The sequence below is a fragment of the Podarcis gaigeae genome, assembly GCF_964106915.1.
Source record: "Podarcis gaigeae genome assembly, chromosome: 1".
Classification (NCBI taxonomy): domain Eukaryota; kingdom Metazoa; phylum Chordata; class Lepidosauria; order Squamata; family Lacertidae; genus Podarcis; species Podarcis gaigeae.
The window spans coordinates 19947285-19967265 of NC_139678.1; the positions used below are offsets into that span (position 1 = coordinate 19947285).

Here is a 19981-nt window from a genome sequence, read left to right on the forward strand (position 1 = left end):
CTGCACAAAAGAGCTAAATTTGGGGGAAATCCTGGAACAGGGCAACTCGGTTCTGTGCAGCTTTTATAAATTGACCAAAGAATGGCCAGCTAATTTCAGGTGCAACCAGACATTTGATGGGATATTTCAATGAAATACTGTTTGAGGCTTACATTAACACAGCTTGTTACTTAAAGTGATTGCACAACAATTAAAAAAAAATCACCTGCTTTATTCTGGCCTAGAGGCCAATGGGCAATTTAAGTTAAGTGAGGCACTGTTTGTAGCAGTTCTTTGTTATCATTTTGAGTTTTGATCCACTGAAACCAAAGAAAACACTGCCATCTGCTGGTAATAAAGCAATTAACAATGCTTCTCCCACAGAGATATGTACTTACAAAGCCACATTACTGATTGGTTCAAATACAAAAAAAGAAGCAGCTTCTTCAAGCTTAAAATTAAATCCCCCCCTTCAATTGTTTGTATTCATGTGCTTTCCCCCTACTCTACCATGCAAGGTTAAGTTGGACACTATGTGATAATATGTAATAAGTACCCTATTGTTTGTCTTTTGAAAAACAAAGTAGGTCGGAAAATAGCAATTTACTCCCCCCTTTTAACAGACTCAAACTGAGCACACTGTTAATTGATGGTTTTAAAACCAGCTTCTATTTACTGAATACTTTTCTCGGCATCGTTCTTTTCACGTAGTTTTCCAACTAGCAAGAGACAATTAAGTCAATTTGACCATTTTGAGACACCACTATTTTACACGTTCGAAAGAAACCAAGCCACTGTGGGATTGTGCTGTTTTTTTATTGTTTTCCATGGAGAAATACATCATCTGTTTACAAAATAGCTCTTGAAAAATACAAGGAGTACAGATACTATAAAACAAAGCAACTCCAGTCATGAGACACCTACGTACATCATGCGAAAGCAACAGTCTGATCTCCAGGTTATGAAAACTAGAATTAAAAAGTCACTATACAGAAAAGATTCCAAGTTCCCAGCTTGGCAAAACTTGGGTGCAGATACATGAAACGTTTAATAAAATGAAAAAAAGAAAAAATTCCTCATGTGTAAACAAAATGAGACTAAATTTGTGCCTGGCAAGTTCGATCTAAACTCCATAGCTACACAAAATACACAGACAGTTTGTACACTTCAACTGTTAGTTAAACCTTTTGGACTGGGTCCCGGGGGAGAGGGAGGGTGCAAGGTAATATTACGGGAGCGAAGGTTGGGTCACAGGAGGCTGTACAGGGCAAGGGCAAGAATTTTGTATACTAAGCATCGTAGACATAAGGGCAGAAAATAAAATCTTGGTTACTGCACAACTGGGGAGGTCGGGAGAGTAAGCTGCAATCTCTTGGCTTTGGAAAATTAACTTATGGGGAGGGGAGGGGAAGAGCAAGTAATTTTACTTTAACATGGAAATGCACATGTAGGAGGATTGAGCACAATGCAGGGAAGGAAGTCATTAAACATGCTGATCAGAAAATATGGGAAGAGCAATTTAACCATCCCCACTTAATTTTGATTGAATCAAAGGTTATATATAGCTTGTTATCTCCATCTGATAATCACTGGCATTCCTCACTTTCTGCTGCTTAGTCACGTGAGATTTTCATACCTCTTTAAACAAAGTTGCCGCTAGTCATTTTTATAGCTCTACAGAACGAAACGAAGACAACTGGGCAAGGAGAGCTTATCAGGTTTTCAAGTGTCTGCTAGAATTGTGATTTAAAAGAAAACGCTCAGAATGTAAAAACTACTTTCAGGTGAGCTACCTAAAAATAAAATAAAATAAACTTAAAATCCTATAGGGTAAGAAAGATCTGCCTTCATATATATATATATTTAAAATTTGAGATGTTTGTAATGCAGACAGGACTTTTATGGAGTGTACAAAACTCTTATATTTAGTGATGAAAAGGCCATCAAGACAGAGTTAAATGCTTCACAGGCACACTTTATTTACTCCATTTCAGTCATGGGGCGGGGGGGGGGGCTGGCACTTGTGCCTGAAGGGCCACAGAGTTATAGAGCTTTTGTAACCACCATCATGACCAGTTAAAAGAAATACCAGCATTTGACGGACGACATTAGTCCAAATTTAGGCATACAAACTGAAACACAAGTTAAATGCAAAAGCTTTTCTCCCCCCCCCCCCGCCTCCAAGAAATATGATGACAGGTACAGGAAGGGAATAGGAGGGGATCCAATTAGCTGAATGAAAAATTATTTGCTTTTTGATAGCTGATTTGTATGCACCATAAAATAATCCTATAAATAAAAAATAGACCACTTCTTAATCATGCCCCGCCAAATACACAATACTTGTTTTCTCAAACTTATAACCTCAAGATTTGACATTTTCTTTTAAAGTTTTACTCTGGGTTATTGGTAACAGACCATTCTCTAATTTGAATTTTGCAGATATTGAAGAATATCTCCAATAAAAATAAAAAAACCTATCAAGCTGAAACGCTAAAATTAGTCATATTTCAATAAAAAAGTACATAAAAGTGCATTTTAAGGGATTCTTTTGCCAGTTTAAGCTCTATTTTTGTGTATGTGTGTGTGTTCCAAACAATGCATCAACATAAATCCAATCAGTGTCAAATATGGCTAGAAATAGTATTCCCGTTCCTTTTGAAAGGCAGTAATCCTTTGAAGTATTCAATGTAAAACTGTTGCTAACACATTTAATAGTACTCCTGACTTCACATACTAACCTGGACTTCCAGATCAAGTGATTATAGCCCAGCAAGGGAAGTGCAGAAAACACACCTAAATCCATCTGCGTTCACATTCTCGTCTTGCACTCTCTGTTCTCCATTTCAGCATTTAGAAGACAATAGGTTGAATTGGCAGATACTGTTTATGGACCCCTGAGGTTGGTTTTATCGATTCAATCTTAGTTTTATTGAATTTTTGATAACCGGAATAGGGTTTGCAGGGAGAGCAGGAATATCTGAAAGGTCTGTACTGGGCATTTTCTGATGGAGTGGAAAAGTGAGAAAAAGGTGGGAAAAAAGTGTTAGGACACATAATTTCAAGCACTAATGGAATTAGGAACATGTCCAACAATGCCAAGTGTGTTGCATTATTAAATTCTCCCACTGCCATAATGGTTTCAGTCACACCCAACCTCTTTATTTTGGCCTTGTAGGTAATGAAAATAAGGAGGATTGCATAAAATTTACATAAGTCTTGTCTGGGTCTTAAACTCATGGTCCTTCACCCTTCCTCTCTTTGCCATTTGGGTGGGCAGGGGATCCTGGCACAATGAGAAATGCAGTCAATCTACCCTTTTGCTAGGATGTCTACAAAGGCTTGAGAAATCAAGTGACATGCTATGGGGAATGCATGAAGGCTTGCAGGTGGAGTCATAGAACTGTAGGGACCATGGAAGGGACCACGAGGGTCATCTAGTCGAATCCCCTGCAATGCAGGAATCTTCTCCTTGACCCTGTGATTAAGAGTCTCGTGCTCTAACCAACTGAGCTATCCAGGAGAATAGCAAACAACAGCTTCTCATCCATGGCTGTGTGGAACAGGTCTCTGGACCACTTGCAGCATCCCCCAAACTCTACCTATCATGGAGTTATTGGTGCCTTGTGCGATTTATTACTATGAAACGAAACTCGAGTACCTGAGGAGCTTGCAGTGATACTGTTGTCGGAAGGGTTTCTGGTTGAGAGGCCATCTCTGAATCTGTATCAAGTGCTTCCTGAAAAGGCAGAAACAAAAACGGTATGAGCAAGATCCAACATAACTTTAGCACCAGGCGTTTAAGAGTTGATGCTATAGCACAGCTGGTAGCACACAAGCTTAATTATCACACAGTGGGTGGCGCTGTGGGTTAAACCATAGAGCCTAGGACTTGCCGATCAGGTTGGTGGTTCGAATCCCCGCGATGGGGTGAGCTCCCGTTGCTCGGTCCCTGCTGCTGCCAACCTAGCAGTTCGAAAGCACGTCAAAGTGGAAGTAGATAAATAGGTACCGCTCCAGCAGGATGGTAAATGGCGTTTCTGTGCGCTGCTCTGGTTCGCCAGAAGCAGCTTAGTCACGCTGGCCACATGACCCAGACGCTGTAAGCCGGCTCCCTCGGCCACTAAAGCGAGATGAGCACCGCAACCTCAAAGTTGGCCGTGACTCGACCTAATGGTCAGGGGTCCCTTTACCTTTGTACCTTTACCTTTATAACAGTGGTGCTGCAGCATCTTCCACAAGCACCCTCCTTCATTAGAGGCTTTTAAGCAGATGTTGGAGGGCCGTCTATCACAGATTTTTTATTTCAGATTCCTGCATTGCAAGTGGTTGGACTACATGACCCTATGGGTACCTTCCAACTCTACAATTCTATTATTAACTTAACATGCAGAGAATGCGGAAACCTAAGTTTGGAAGTAATAGTATTTCCCCCCCTACACTTACTGCTGTGGTAATGTATTTTACACAGTGTCCTGTTTATACACTTCTATTTCACCCTGTTTAATCTGCAGGGTGAAGGGGAAAACAGTGATTCTCTCATATTCCCTGCACTGTGTGTGGGGAGGATGGTGCCTTTGAAAAGGGCAATGCAGTGGTACCTTGGGTTACAACACTTCGGGTTACAGACTCCGCTAACCCAGAAGTAGTACCTTGAGCTAAGAACTTTGTCCCAGGATGAGAACAGAAATTGCATGCTGGCAGCGTGGCGGCAGGCCCCATTAGCTAAAGTGGTACCTTAGGTTAAGAACAGTTTCGGGTTAAGAACGGAGCTCCGAAATGAATTAAGTTCTTAACCCGAGGTACCACTGAATGAGCTATTAATGTCAAGGAGGATAGAAATAGTTAAACACTATTCCTGAGATTTTTCCATGCCACCTATTTTAAGCATTCTGGGGTAAGTACTGTAAACTCCTGCCTCTTACAGGTCTTCCAGGATCAGGTTCAACAACCTACTGCTGGCCAAGTGCAAACAACAGACAAATATTCAGCATTAAAATGACAGTATCTACACAACACGGGTGCTCCAAACAATTAAAAGAGTCTCGTTGCATCTTAATGACCAACAAATTTATCATGGCACAAGATTTTACGTTGACAGATGCATGAAGTGAAATCTTAGTTGGCAGGTATATAAAGAAGAAAATTGTACGGTGGGAGATGGATGACAAAAACGATTACAGCTTAAATTTATATTAAACAGGCACACCTTTAACAGCACAAGATTGGTGATAATTGCTGAGATGACTGTATTAATACCTGGAGGGGGCAGGGAACCATTTGTAAGAAACAGTCAGAGATAGCACAGGAACCATGGCATTGGTAAGCGAATTAACACATGTAATGTGATAAAAATCTTTTGTCTCAATTTAACCTAGAAGTGATGCCACTAAAGTGATCGGTGAATTGTAATTCTGTTGTTGCATTTGATTGGCTATGGTGGACTGGATGGATCTTTGACCTCATCTAGCAGGTATCTTATGTTCTTAATATGCTGAAGCTGTCAGAAATGGAAAATGCTAATTTTTAAGTGCTGTTTTCAAAGTAAACATGGATTTATCAATGCAATTTCAAGCCTGTTTTTTTGCTCCCAAACCAATCTTTTTTCCTCACTTAGGCCTCTCTGCATTATGCAAAGTATCTCCATGAGGAACAAGAAAACAAAGTAGCCCCAAAACTTGAACGTACAAGCATCATGTTTCAGAAGCTGTGGGAATCAGAGTACAGTGGTGCCTTGCTTTAAGAACAGCTTAGTTTATGAACAACTTGGATTCAGAACGTTGCAAACCCAGAAGTAGGTGTCTTTGCTTTGTGAACCTTGCCTTAGGAGCAGAACATGTTCCGCTTCCCGTTGAGTGTAATTTGAGTCCCCCGCTGCTATGGGAAAGCAAGCCTTGGATGAAGAACGCTTTGGTTTAAGAACAGACTTCCAGAACGGATTAAGTTCGTAAACCAAGGTACCAGTGTACTACAGTTGTATGAGAAGTTTACCTTAGTTTCTGTTTTATCGTGATCACTCATATCAAGACAGCTAGCATCTTCATTCACTTCCTCCTGTCACAAAACAGAACAAAAATTAACATCTTAAAAAGGACAGCAGGCCATGATGCAAGACTAACCTACACGGTTGGAATTAGAGGAATGTCAACTGAAGAGGATGAATGTGAGACAACTTTCCTGTCCCCTCCTCCTGAAAAGCCTCTCCCAAGGCACAAGGATATGGATTCCCTGAATTGGATGGAAAGTATTTCTGGTGTTAATTGATAAAAATCTGGGAGAAGTGCTCTCCATAAACTAAGCTGTGGGAAGTGCCTTCGCCTGATTTTTCTCTGATCTCTCACTGCTCCCTGTGCCAGTGTGCACCCTCTGACTCTTGGGAGAGGCTTCTTGAGAACAGGACACAAGTAGATTCAAATATTTCGTTGGAGTCCAATAACAATATGCTGAAGGAAAATAGTTGGTAGCAGTGTTTCACAAAGGGAAGGCTTGCAAAGAAGGATTTTGACAGATGGGCAGCCCCGCCGCTGTCAATCATTCAGCATCTTAATGATGGCATTTGAGTGACAGGTACATGATCCCACACACCTGTAGGATTTGGCCTGCAAGGCTGGTCCTGATTAGGATCTGCCACCCAAAAGGTTCCCCACCCCTGCCCTAAATCCAGATTAAAGCCAAGCAAGTTCTTTCATCTCAGCAAGAGGCCACCCCACAACCCCACCCCACAACAAATGCAAGTTTGATCAAATGAGTGAGTCTGACCAGAAGTGTTTGATAGTGAGACAGATTCTGTTACAGCTTGAATTGCTGGAGCTGCAGAGATATTTTTTGCACTTGTACATATCTTTATCTGCATCGCCTACAAACTGCAACAGTAAACTATTCAGACCTTAAGCTGTGTGTTGACTGGAACTGGGAGCAACTTTTGCTACATGGGTATCTCCCAAAACATGTTATGTGCAGATAACACATACATCCCTCTCACTAACCCTGCTAACTCTGGAATCACCTAGGAATCTTCCACAGGATGTCTAAAATAACTGGAAAAAGCAACTTGTAGTGAGAAGGCTGAACTGTGTAAAACCTTTTGCTTGCATTGCCTGCTATTTCCTATGTTATTTTCACTTGTATTGAATTGTTCAAAGAAATCTCGTTGGCTGTCATAGGCAACCAATGAATTCACCACCTATTTAAAAACTCTGTTCCCAGGGCTGAGGAATTAATCCTATAGTTCTGGTACCACTTCCTGGCAGCATACCCAAATAACTCAAATCAATAGTAAATAAAATTACCTCTTCAGTCTTTATTTTTTTGGGAGACTCTTCTTTATGAGGGGATGATGTCCTCTTCACACCTGCTACAGGGCTAGTTACTTTCGGTGTGGCGTTTCCTGAAGGTCTCTGTGGTTGGTTGACAAGACGGGTTGAAGAAACTACTCTAGAGATGGTAGGCTTTGGTGGTGGAGAGATGGCTGGCTGTGTGGCAGTTTGAGGAATGCTTTCACTTGAAGAACCTTGGGAAATATATTGTAACGATTACCATGAAATCAAATATTCAGCATGTAATCCCACGAGCAAGGCTGTACATTTAGAACTAAAAATAAATAAATCAAGAGTTCTGTGCCTAAGCAATCCAAGTCCTACACTGAGGAATTTTGTGACCTGGATAATTTTCTCAAATTGTGCAAATCTCCAGTGTTTTCATATCGTATGTTATTTGTTACCCAAATTTGCTGTTTTATACAATTTATTCCAGCTTTCCAAATCATGTGGCTGAGGGACACTATGGGCCATCCTCAATCACTGATTCAACACACCTCTCTGGCACCTGAGATTTCAACAAGCATTGCTCGCACACTTTAAAACATATATTTATGTCCCAAAAGGCTACCAGTTTTCTTTAAAAACAAAAAAGAGCCCAGTTTCTCAGGAATCAACACTTTATACTTCTTTTGCACTCCCACAGAATCACAACATATGTACAGCACTGCTCAAAGACATTTCAGTTTTCAAGGTCAAACTGCATTCAACAAGAACATTAAATGGCTACTTGGTGGGGTGGAGGAATCAAGCGTTTATGTAATACATCATACTACAAAACATGGGTTTCAGTACTTAATCTTGCCCTTGGGAAATCTGGTATTGCATTAAAAAGGTTCTAAACCTTGTTGTTACTGAGCTTTAAGCAATGACTGAAGGCTCAATGGCCATGAGTTCTGTCTTTCAGTGCTCAGAGCTCCACAGCAGGAAATACTGCCATCTGAAGGCATGCAATACATCGAATTTATAATTCACAGTATTTATGCTGAGTTTCAAATCTGGGGCTCCTTGGCAGAGCTCTCAATGCCATGACAGAGAATTCCTAATACTGACGACCTTACATTATCAAAAGCGTAACTTTGTTTATGTTACTGTCTAGAGGAAAGACAACCATTGTATCACATTCCCTAGCATTAAGATACTGACCAGCACTGGACAGCTAGTTAAATAATGGGTTATTATTCACATGTTTTATTACATGCACACTCTAGGGCAGGATAAGATTTTCTGTTTCCATATTGCCAAAATATTTTAGGGGTGGGTGACAAGGACAATAAAGCTGGTAAATAACTTCGATTTTTTCAGAGGAATAATGCCGCTTAGCTGCTGTGCAATCATTGTGTAACCATATTGTGAAGAGCACAAAGACCATTTTAAAAGATTCTGAACTTCCAAAAGTAATTCTGCTGTTTGCATTTTGGCTGCTTTATCGGCATGTAATTTCACAATACAAGTTGCAAAGTATATGACAATATTTGTACTGCAAATAAGTTTCTGCCAAGTGGCAAATCACCAACAATTTTAAAGAGAGAAAAAAATTACTTAATGGACAACCAACTTAGAAAGGTAGTATTTGCATAATATTATGTTCCTACCCCCTGAGCTTTCACTGGAATTCGTTTGTGGCACAGTGACTTCAGAAGCCTGTATGTTGGTCACAGATGCTGCCGTCACAGCTGGTGGAGGACTGCTTCTGCTAAAATAATTTGTTTGAAAAAACACAACACATTCATGAATTAAAGCAAGCCCTCACAACTTGCAACTCACCAAGTCAAATAGTTCAGCAGCATCTAGAGAGGCTTGATAAGCCTCCTGGATTTACTAACTCCCCAGGGGTGTACAAACAGGATAGCTGAACATGGCAAGCCAGAATACATGGCTGAGGGGATGCATTCAGCTTGGTGGGCCACAATCTGTATGTGCTCGAATCACAATTATCAGCATATAAGTTTCAATCCATCAGAAAGCATCAACTTGGTGAAACACCCTCATTGGCAATTCTGCACAGATTGTTAGAAGAGACAGGCCATCAATGATAGGAGACAAAACATAAAGAGAAATAATGCTTGCTTTTGTCTGAATAACTACTCTAGCACCAGGAAGTTCTTGTAAAAGCACTATGGTTGTGGTGGCTGAAACAGTAGCATGGGAAGAAGGAGCAACGATGCTTAATTAGTACACCTTGAAAGTAGGGATGGATGTTCTGCATAGATGGAAATGTGCTGAGACAAGGAAAACAAACCCAGCAAGCATTTGTTTCCTTTTACTTTGAGATAAATGTGGTTTAGAGAATGTTGTCATCAGATAGCTGAATTCTTACCCCTGAGAGCTTCCAGAACTGTTCAATGGACTTGTCTTTATAGCACTAGTAGGAGAAGGCACAGATGTGCTGTTATCACTATCCATAGATAAGTCTAGGCTGCTGTCGTTCAGCGCTGTCAACTTGACCCCTTCTGTCGAATGCTGAAATCGGTGAGACCATAAATCACAAAATGCTATTCAGGAGCAGTAAGAAACTCTACTGTAATTTGGCAGAAAAATAGTGACATCCTATATGGCCACCTGTCAGCAGGACAGACTTACGATGGTGCAACAGGAATTCCCCCCGCACTGCCAAAATCTGCCCTGGAAGTGGGAGACCCTTCAGGGCAGATTTGGGAAGGGGATGGGTTACAGAGAAAGAGAAGTCTGCTCATACCATGCCTGTTATCTTTAATTCACTCTCTCCTATATATCAATACGAAAACTTTGTACATGTGCAAATCCCTCCCCTCACTGACAAGAGTAATGCCTGATGTGGGCTTGAGTGAGGCATGTCTAACTGACACCACATCAGAAAATTCTCCATTATCTCCTAAAAATTACCTTTTGGGAGGGCCAAAAAGCAAGCAAGCAACATTGCACAAACTGGATCAGATGCTGCTTTCTTATCATTATGAGGGAGAGTAGAAAAGACCAAGTGTCTTATTACAAAGTTGAGATTGCTTCATAAGCAACATTTGAATAGGGACATAGATGCTTCCATACACCCAACTTTGCAGTAGGTCAGTGATCCCTCCTCTTTGCCTTTTCTTATGCAATGCCCATCTCTGGACTTTATGTGAAAGGGTATTCCAGATGAGCTGGTACTTAAAAATAATAATACTTGGGGTAAGGTAACTTCATTTTCTCACAAGTTCAACGGACCTGCTACAGCAAGTCTGAGACTTGCTGCATAAGGCTGAAATCACTGTTGACAGATGTCAAAGCAGTATCTCTGCGAATGCCTCTGAGGATTTTTTTAAACATTGTTCCTTTTAATCCTTGTCCACTGTTAAAAATGAGCAAGTTTCACTAACTTGAAATGCTTCAGGAATTCTGAGCAGTTACCACCCAAACTACAAGTCAAAGATAATCCCAGAATCATGTCAGAGAAGACAAGAAGAGTGGGTTGCCTACAGAGAATTTGGGTATCCTATAATTATGACTACAAATATTTTATGACAAGTTAGTATCATTAGAAATCTGGGATACTAGAATATGCTTGTATTAAGAGTATACACACATATATTTGCCAGTTCATTTGAAGCTTTACCTTTTTCTTTTTCTGAAGCACATGACTAGGTAGCAATTGATGAAGTTGCTTCCTTTTAACATGCATTGCAGCAATTTTCATTTCCATCTCAAACATCTTGCTGTTTATTGCTTGCCTATAAACTATATAACGAGAAGACCATTAAGATGTTTTACAGTTGGAGAAAGCCCATTACTTGCCTGTCCTGAAAGAAATTTGCATTCCTGAGAATTCTGCTTTTGGAATGAAAAACGGTACTTTCTTCAATCCTGAGAAAAAGGAATATGCACAGTGCCGCATCATCATGCCAAAAATGCCTTTCTCCTAACTTTTCAAAAGGCATTATGTGATTTTTACTATTTTTGCCTCAAAGTTTATCCCAAGGTGGCAAAGAAAAAGAGTTGTTACATCTTGTATAGCACCTCCTCTTGGCTGTAGGCAGGGTCACATTGCTCAGACGCTAAGGGACGGGGTTATCCACTTTCCCAGACTGACCTCACATGGCTAGCAAGTTAACAGGATTTTGCTGTAGCTGATAGTTCAGGTTTCAAAAAGCTGCACCTACCCAATTACAACTGGGGGAACAGAGATAATAACCAAGGTGGTGTAAGTAATTCTGCAGAAATGTTGCATGAAGCCTCTTTTCATTCTTGCCTTCTTTAAACTTCAACACTGCTACTAGCAATGTGGTTGCTCCTGCAAATCTGTTTTCCTCTCTTAGCACCACCATTTTTTCTCCAAAATTATGGGCCTGATACAACAACTTACGGTTTAGCAAGGCAGTGCAAAGAAGAACACTCCCAAAGAGCTGCTCTTAGCCACTTTGCTACTCCCTGCCAGACCTTTTTACTGTCACACTAAGCCAAGGTTTGGCTTGGCATGTTGTCTGAATTTGGTCTTGTGGTTACGATCTCTCCTCACTAACCACAAGCTGTAGCCAAGAACAAACCATGGCTTAGTTTGGCAGCTATAAGGACTGTGGGGGAGCTGCAAACTCCTATTTGGGAAGTCATATGTTTGCAGTGTGAACTAGCACTGGAAGTGGGAGTTGGTATTAACAGCAAAATGAGAGACTAGTGTTCCACTATGAAAACATGACACCTTCCTATAACTCCAATGCAATATGGAAGTTGGAAAGAAGGAAGTTCAGTGTCAGTGAACCTTAACTCAGGGATGTTACTGTAAGAATGGAAATTCCTGTACTGCCATGCTATGATAAACAATGCTTCAGAAGTGGAATCTCTCTCAAGAGAAGCCTGAACTTTAGAGCTCTTTCTATCCAGGCTGCCTCTTAATGGTCTTTTTTTGCTTCACAATTCTCCATTTCTATCTTTTAAAGAAAAGCTTCTTTGCAAGTTAACCCTTTTTTGCAATGTCAAAAAGTGGACAGCATTCTGCCTTTTCAGCCCTCACTATTTGCCACTATGATGATCACAGAGAACCAACAAGTTTTAATATTGCTATGTGACTATTTTGCATGTTATGATTCAGATGGGATACAGACAACTGGTCCACTGTGGAGCTGCAGACAGGGTGAGACCAACTTTGCTACAATGGTTACTACTGGCCCTGGTCACAGGATCAGACCATTTATACCAACAAATGTTGAAATAATTGTTTTGAAGGAAAATATTTTGCTAGCAGTTGTCAGTAACTGCAAGGACATCTGTGATCCAAGGCAAATCACAATTAACTTAGCTGTCATATTTTTAGAGATAGAACAATTTCCATGAGTCAAGCTTACCAGTGTCAGTAAAAGACTGAATGTCATATGTAAGATCAACACTCAGATTTTCAGAGTTCTCAGTTTTCTTAAACACTAACCCAATCACCCACATTGTACGAAACTCTTCCCTGGAAAAAAAAAATAAAGTAAAAACTACCATCACAAATGAAAACAGCAGAAAATTCTAAAAATACACCTTTCAGTAACCAACCATTTCCAACTAGTATTAATTAATTACTGCTACTCTTCAGTGGCCAGCCACAGAAAAAATCATATTGGATGCCATAATACAGTCACAAAAAACCTGAATAACTTAGGAATATTTCACTTTAAGTCATAATAGATCTACTTCTGATTTACAAAAGAGAATATGCTAAATGTAACGTTCAATAGAAGGTTACCAATCTGAGTTTTAGATCCACATTAGAATTCCAGCTCATTAGTGTGATTTTCTTCAATGTGATGCAACCCCCCCCCCCCACATTTATTATTTTTACCTTTCAGATGCATAAACTGCACCACTGATTTTGGTCTTAAGTAATTTGCAACAAGCAATGCCTCTCCAAAAATAGATACACAACAGCATTTGACTGTTTTGACGACAATAAATATTTTCAGCTGGGACTGTCTGGTGCCTGATCTATAACAGGAAGGTAGAACCAGAGGTGCCCTTTTGCAAACAAGGCCTAGAAAGTCTAGTTTCCCATTATGTGCAAATGTGGCTAGTGTCTTCAAGCTAGCTCTTGTGCAACAGTTCAGCACAAATGTTATATATTTTTTCTGCTAGTACATTTCTGGATCTAAACCAGCACTTGTAACACAGTAGAGGTAGCTTAAACTATATATTGTTTAACATGCACAGCATCAATCTTTCTAATGGTTTCCATTGCCTGTATGTATTGACAAAGAACAAGAGAGTTCCTCTTCTGAATGATGTTTTTCTATTAAAAGAAGTGTAAATCTTGGTAAAGCATTTGACAATACTAACAGTAAGCCTGATTCCCACCCCTTCACTTTCAGTAAGAAGTTTCTGCCAACAGTCTTATTAAGAGCCTTACTTGTCAGGATTTTCCTTGGGTGCCGGGAATGACTGAGGATTTACATGAGCCAGTGTGATGAATTCATTCTTCTCCAAGCTTCCAACCAAAATACGGATTTTTGACTCTACCAAGCCAACCCTGAATAAAAATAAACTTGTTAATACTGAGTATTGCAAGTAAAGATACTCTTTTTCTAGTTGAGAAAAGGAAGCTCCAATTCAATTAGTACTGGAAACACACGAAAAACTGGGAGGTAAGTACACATGTAATGAAATAATTTTTACTATGTGTACTATGGGTTAGTATCCAGAGATGCCATGAACAGAGTTCCGTTCACAACTCAAGGAGGTTGGGGAAACCCTTCAAACAGTGTGGGGGGTGGCAAAAAGGATGTAGGGGGAATGGGCAAAAAATGCTTCTTTCTTGTTCTGTTAAAAGGATCAAAAGACCTTCTGTAAACTTTTGTCCCTTTTGCTTTTATACTCCTAAATAAAACTTTACACCTACAATTTGTTTCTGGATTTTGACCCCCGCCCCACTGCCAGCCATCCCATTAATATTAAACATTTTGGCATGCAGAACTGAAAACTCTCAGAATAGCCCCAAAAGCGCTCTTAAAAACTGAATGAACTGCTTATACTAGAAAGAGAAGAGGGGAAATGCTGCAACATAGACTCTTCCCCATAATCCTAATACTACGATACTATACATGGGTATCTAGGAGTTAACTTAAGGTTATAGGGATTGAGCTCTCTGTGTCCCTTAATTTTAAGGAAGCCTGTGCAGTAGCAGCAGGTTCAACAATGGCTTAGCAAAGGCTGTAAACTATAACACAGCTTTTCCATTTCTAGTGAGCTACAAATCAAACCCTAAGGTGCATTATCATTCTAAAATATTTGCTCTACTTAAAAGTTTTATACTACTTTTTTTGGAGTAAAATAGCATTCAAGAAAAAGAGAGTGAAAATATCATGGCCTTCATGGCACTTTCCCTCATTCCCTGGTTTGCAAGGCTTTCAAGTCACAGATTAGACTGAGAAAACACTTAATTGCTAGCCTGAACTATGAGTAACTCAGAAAAAGCGCTTCATCAAGCTCAGCCTAGCATGCCCTTCCCGTTCCATTATATTTTAAGGCAGGAGTTCCTGATAGCTCTAATTAGCATCTGTGTTAAAACAGGTGGTCCTGCACCCAAATTTATTATTTAAATTTATATAACACCCTAAGAACCACAGGCCTCAGGGCAGTTCATAGGATAAAATCACAATATAAAAACACAAAACATATAATCAAAATAAAAACAAGAACAATGATCCAAATGAAATGTTAACTTTAAAAGGGGAAGGAGGCATAGGAGTGGCCAGGTACTCACCACTCTAGTCGCTGTTTTTCTGTTGGTGCACTTGCTAGAAGTACAATATAATGCCTTTGAAGATAAAAAAAACAAACATACTATACGATCTTGATTTTGAAAGTTCAGATTATAACTGGTATATTTTCAACACCTCATGAATTTCCAATAAACGAAATCTTATTGTAAGATTAACAATGCCTTCATAGCTTCAGTCAATGGGAAGTGAATATTCATTATGTCTAAGCTACAATTAAAATTCAGGTGACCTTTAGAAGTTATTAAGTTGTTAACATTTATCTGAGAGAGTTGTATTTGTCAAAAATGTATTAACTAATAACATTAGTAGAATCAGCAGAAATACACTCATAAGCCACATAACTGTAACTGAGAGCAAACAGGGATAAATCATAATGGGGGGGGGAGGAACTTTATTGGGAAGGATAACATAAATGTATTTTTAATCAAAGGAAGCAGGCAGGTGTTATTTTTACAGTGCACTGTTAAGAAATGCTCTTCTAAATATTAGACACCCCCATGATCCATACCAAGAACTGTGATAAGACTGGTAAAGAATCAAAATAGTCCTGGAATACTACATGAATGAGCAGAGCCTTTGCAAGGCTCAAGTGACACCTCAATCCTAAGTACAGATTCCAATCCGAAATACCAAATGTGTTTTGCTGTGTATGCAGCGGCAGTATCGTACAGTTGTGTGCCAACAATGCTATCCCTTTACTATTGAAATAAAATACTGCATTTGTGGGCACATGATTTCTACGTGGTCTATGAGAACACCTGTGGCAGGATGCAGTAGTGCAATGCAGAAAGCAGAATTTAGCAAACTCTCCGCATGTGCCAATTAGACTTTAATATAGACGGAAGAGCCGCAGCTCAATATTTATTTTTCTATCCAATTTATATACCACCCTTCCTCCCTTGCAAAACTGCCAGATCAAGGGAGATTTGCAGGGGAGAATCAGGTGGAAGAATTCAACACCACCAACTGCCCCAGCATATACTGCCCCCACATCAGCATTACAAAGCAAACAGGCAGTTGGATCTAGATCTGCTGTTGCATCCAATTTTGTGAGTTGGATCCAGCAGAGGCTTCTGCTCCACAAACTGGACACTCCCATGGGCAGAGGGTGGCAGCTTTTGCCTTTTTCCATGAGGCCCACAGAGTGTGCTGCAACACTTGGGAGCAGATTTTTGTGGACAGAGAGGGCTATAGAAATGAAGGGGGAACGGGCCTCTATTGAGCAAACATGATGTACTTGATCCCTAAGAATACTGTCTCTCTCCCTCCTGCAGGAGCACCCATTTTTGTAGAGTTCTGCTCCATACCAATCCTGAACACAGCCCAGAACTGGGAATATTTTTTTTGCAAATGTGGGCCTGCTGGACATGTTAAAAAGAATAAGACTTGTGTTTTTCAGAAAGGTTCTTTGTAAGATAGCAGAATCTTATCAGAACCTATAACTCCATTCTTAGAAACTGGTGCAAAAACATGCACGTTAACAACTGATTGTTATAAGTAGCAATTTAAGCAAGTCCCAGTTTACAGCTCTTAAGGTTAGTATTAAAATAAAAATAGGGGGAAATTGCCAAGGTCTGGAATCTTTTCATACACACAAATTAAATATAATGGAGGCTTGAGCATCTTGGTGCCAATATGTACAGGTTCTTTTCTGAGTGGATGTCATCATTAAGTGGCTCTTCCTCCCACAGTAGCGGTCTAATTGTTGTTTTTCACAGGAATAATATATAACTCATAATATACCAACAGAATATAATAAATATAATTTTTAAAATGCTAGAAGCAGTTTTTTAAAAGTTATGTCACAGTATGAAATAATTTGCAATGCTATCTGAAGGGCAAAGGACACTTTCTGAAAACCATTTTACAATATGAATACTGGTGGAATTAAAATTATGGTGATTCTTAAGAGTGTGTGTTTTGTTGACTGCAACTTTAAATACCAGTCTCCTAAATAGGCCAATCAAACTGTTTCTATTGTAACCATAAACATTTGGAGTTAAGCTTTAGCTGGTTTCTGTAAGCACACAGATGAGAAATTGGCATTTGGAGAACAAACATGGTTTACTTAGCTCCATGTGTAGCTACCAAACACCCTGATCAAAAAAATCTGATCTAGATAAATTATGGATCTAGTGTGCACAACAGTTTATTGAAGATTAGATTGCAGTCAGCATAATTTGTAGAAATGCAGACAACTCTGACAAGCAATACAGTTGGATTTCTTATTAGTTGGCATGTAGGTTTTTCAGCTGGAGTCCAACACTGTAGTCAGGGCTGGGGCTTCAATTTTTTATAACTAGACTCCCACGAGAGGTGGTGGACTCTCCTTCCTTGGACGTTTTAAAAGAGAGGTTGCATGGTCACCTGCCATGTATGATCTAGTTGAGATTCCTGCAGGGGGTTGGACTTGATGACCTCAGGGTATCCTTCCAACTCTACAACCCAGGATTTATCAAACCATTATCCAAGACTGTGGAACTCCCTCTGAACTGAGATTAGGCAGGCTACCCTCCTTGCTGAGCTTGAGAGCGCATGACTTAAGACTTTCTTGTTCCAGCAGGCATTTTAAGATTGTACTTGGTTCTATGATTAATTTGTACTGCTTTATTGACTCATTTTCTGTGGATTGGTTTTATGTACACAGCTTAGAAATGTGAATAATTAAGCAGTATACAAATGTCTTAATAAGTCTACAGAATAATTACGAACCCAAAGGTTTTTTTGTTTGGTTTAAACAGACCTTTCTAAAGTGATCATATGGCGACATCTAGAAATTCCTATTCTGAATTTTTTGGTGAATCAATTGAGGAAAAGCAGACTAGATCATGTTCATCCTTTACTGCAAGGGGAGCTGCTGTCCAGAGTGCCACTGGTATACACAAGCTCTTGGGAATCGCTAAAGGAACTCTCTGGATTCTGACCTTTTGAATGGTGTCAAGAGTCAGGGACATGGATTTATCATATCATGGTATATCATATATCATTACAAATATTTTCCTTGATGGAAACTGTTAGCTGGCCTGCTATTTGCTGCCTTAATTTAATGGATAGATGGGAAACCACTGATCCTCCTGATGTTCTTAGACAGCAATTCCCATTAGTTCCAGCCTCCAATGCTAATGATCAGGGATAATGGGAGCTATAGTCTAGCAATCTCTGGAATGCCACAGGCTTCCCTCTCCTGATTGAACACCTAGTCATCAACATTTTGCATTTGACTCATTAGCCTTCTTTTTACAGCCACTGATCATGCTGGTCTGGCAATGAGATCTCTGTTTTTAACCCCCAAACATACTTAGAGGCTACTTTATTTCATTTTCTCACAATGTTGTTGTTGTTTTTTACCAAAGGAAATTAATATTAAATAATGTGTGTATGCTAATCTTTCATACATCGGCTGGAAGACAAGAAGGTGATTTAGCACTGGCAGGATCCTAAAACATCTTCTCAAATTAATATCATGGATTTTAACGTAACTTCTTTCACATATACCTGCATTGTAATGAAATTTCTGCTTATATTGCTATATAAGTGACAACACATATAGGAACCAGACAGGGAGAAGACTGAATATTATGTTTCAGTCAAAGTATTCATGACCTAGTTATCCAACCTTTCAATTTCAAAATCTGGATAACAATAAATGTATACCAAATCCATTTTTCTTCCTTGATGGTCAGAAAACCTACTGCAATTAGGTTTTTGGTTTTTGTTTTTTGTTTTTTTTAATCTATGCAGCACCTGAATTAAGAAACCTATGACAATTGAGACATTCATATCATTTATAACTGATGGATAAGAAAGGTTTACTTCATGATAAATTAGTCCTAGCATTCCTTCCACTTTGTCAAAATGAGATGTTAAGAGAAACATCTTCAATATTCCTTGGAATACCAGAGGTGTGCACGCTCATTTTCCATTTTGACACAAAGTGGATTAGCCTCCCAAAATTTGTTTAAGATTCTAGCATTTGTAATGCAAAGAGTTAGAGGAATCAAAACACAGACGCATTATCATGATCATCAGTCTTCTTTTAATGGGTGAAACGCTGCATTGTCATTTTGTTTAGATTAATACATAACCACCCAATACAGAAAATGTTTAAGTTTCAGCTTGGAGTGGCCATCTGACCAGTTTTAACCAAGGGCAAATAAGGCAAGTTTAAAAATAAATAAAATAAACTGTTACAACTTTCACCCAAATACAAGAAACAGTCAAGAAGCTTTCTTCTTATTAGGACCTCTTAAAATACCTGGCAAGTCTCAAGAAATCCTCCAGAAGAGAGTGCTTGCATTTAGCGGGTAACTTTTAAAAAGTGTTTTACTAGTAAATGATTAGAAGCCACAAATATCTTACATTCAAATGAAATGCATACATGTCCCATCATATTTAGGTAAAATTTGATCAATGTCGTGCAAAACAGGGTTATCACATCTGTCCACTATAACTATTGCTAGTAAAGTTAGCCAGTTTAAATGACTGTGAAAGTGTTAAAATAGATACTCATAAAACATCTTTCATGCCATAAAATACATACTTGTATTTTTGAAAGAAGTTTGGAGCTTCAAAAAGTTTGGACCACTCTGCCTTACTCAGCAAAATTTCATCTGTGATAGCAAGACCTGAATTATAAAAACACATTTCAGCCTTTTCATATATTATTTTCTTCATCGGAACAACAGTTTACTGAACACAAGGAGTTAAGAGCATATAAATGAAAATACAGCTACCCAATGAAAGCCAAATGAGTCAGACCATTAGCCTACCTAGGTCAGCAATGTTACCTCTGACTGCCTAGTAGCCCTCCAAGCTTTCCAGCCTCACCTGGAAATGATAGATCCTGAACCTGGAACCTTTTACATGCAAAGAAAGTGCTGTATCCCTGAGCTATCAGCCTGCCCCATATGGAGATAATTTTGAAATGTTTTTCATAATTTAAGTTAGATGGTGGTATACAACTCTGCACTAATAAAA

General features: G+C 39.3%; 1 protein-coding gene across 2 annotated transcripts in view; it reads right to left on the minus strand.

Annotated features, from left to right (window-relative positions):
- Positions 1-776: 776 nt before the first annotated feature.
- PAPOLA (poly(A) polymerase alpha) overlaps positions 777-19981 on the minus strand; it is a 41351-nt gene continuing 22146 nt past the window's right edge. Inside the window, exons 12-22 of one of the 2 annotated variants that reach the window (XM_083733933.1) lie at positions 19545-19629; positions 14986-15039; positions 13633-13752; positions 12593-12702; positions 10870-10991; positions 9616-9758; positions 8891-8988; positions 7269-7489; positions 5971-6033; positions 3641-3718; positions 777-2984 (exon numbers count right to left, since the gene is read on the minus strand). In XM_083733933.1, coding sequence (XP_083590059.1) covers positions 2889-2984; positions 3641-3718; positions 5971-6033; positions 7269-7489; positions 8891-8988; positions 9616-9758; positions 10870-10991; positions 12593-12702; positions 13633-13752; positions 14986-15039; positions 19545-19629 — 1190 coding nt within the window. In that variant the 3' untranslated portion in view covers positions 777-2888. Of the gene's footprint in view, positions 2985-3640; positions 3719-5970; positions 6034-7268; positions 7490-8890; positions 8992-9615; positions 9759-10869; positions 10992-12592; positions 12703-13632; positions 13753-14985; positions 15040-19544; positions 19630-19981 lie in introns of both variants that reach the window. The other variant, XM_083733932.1, reaches the window with a different exon arrangement.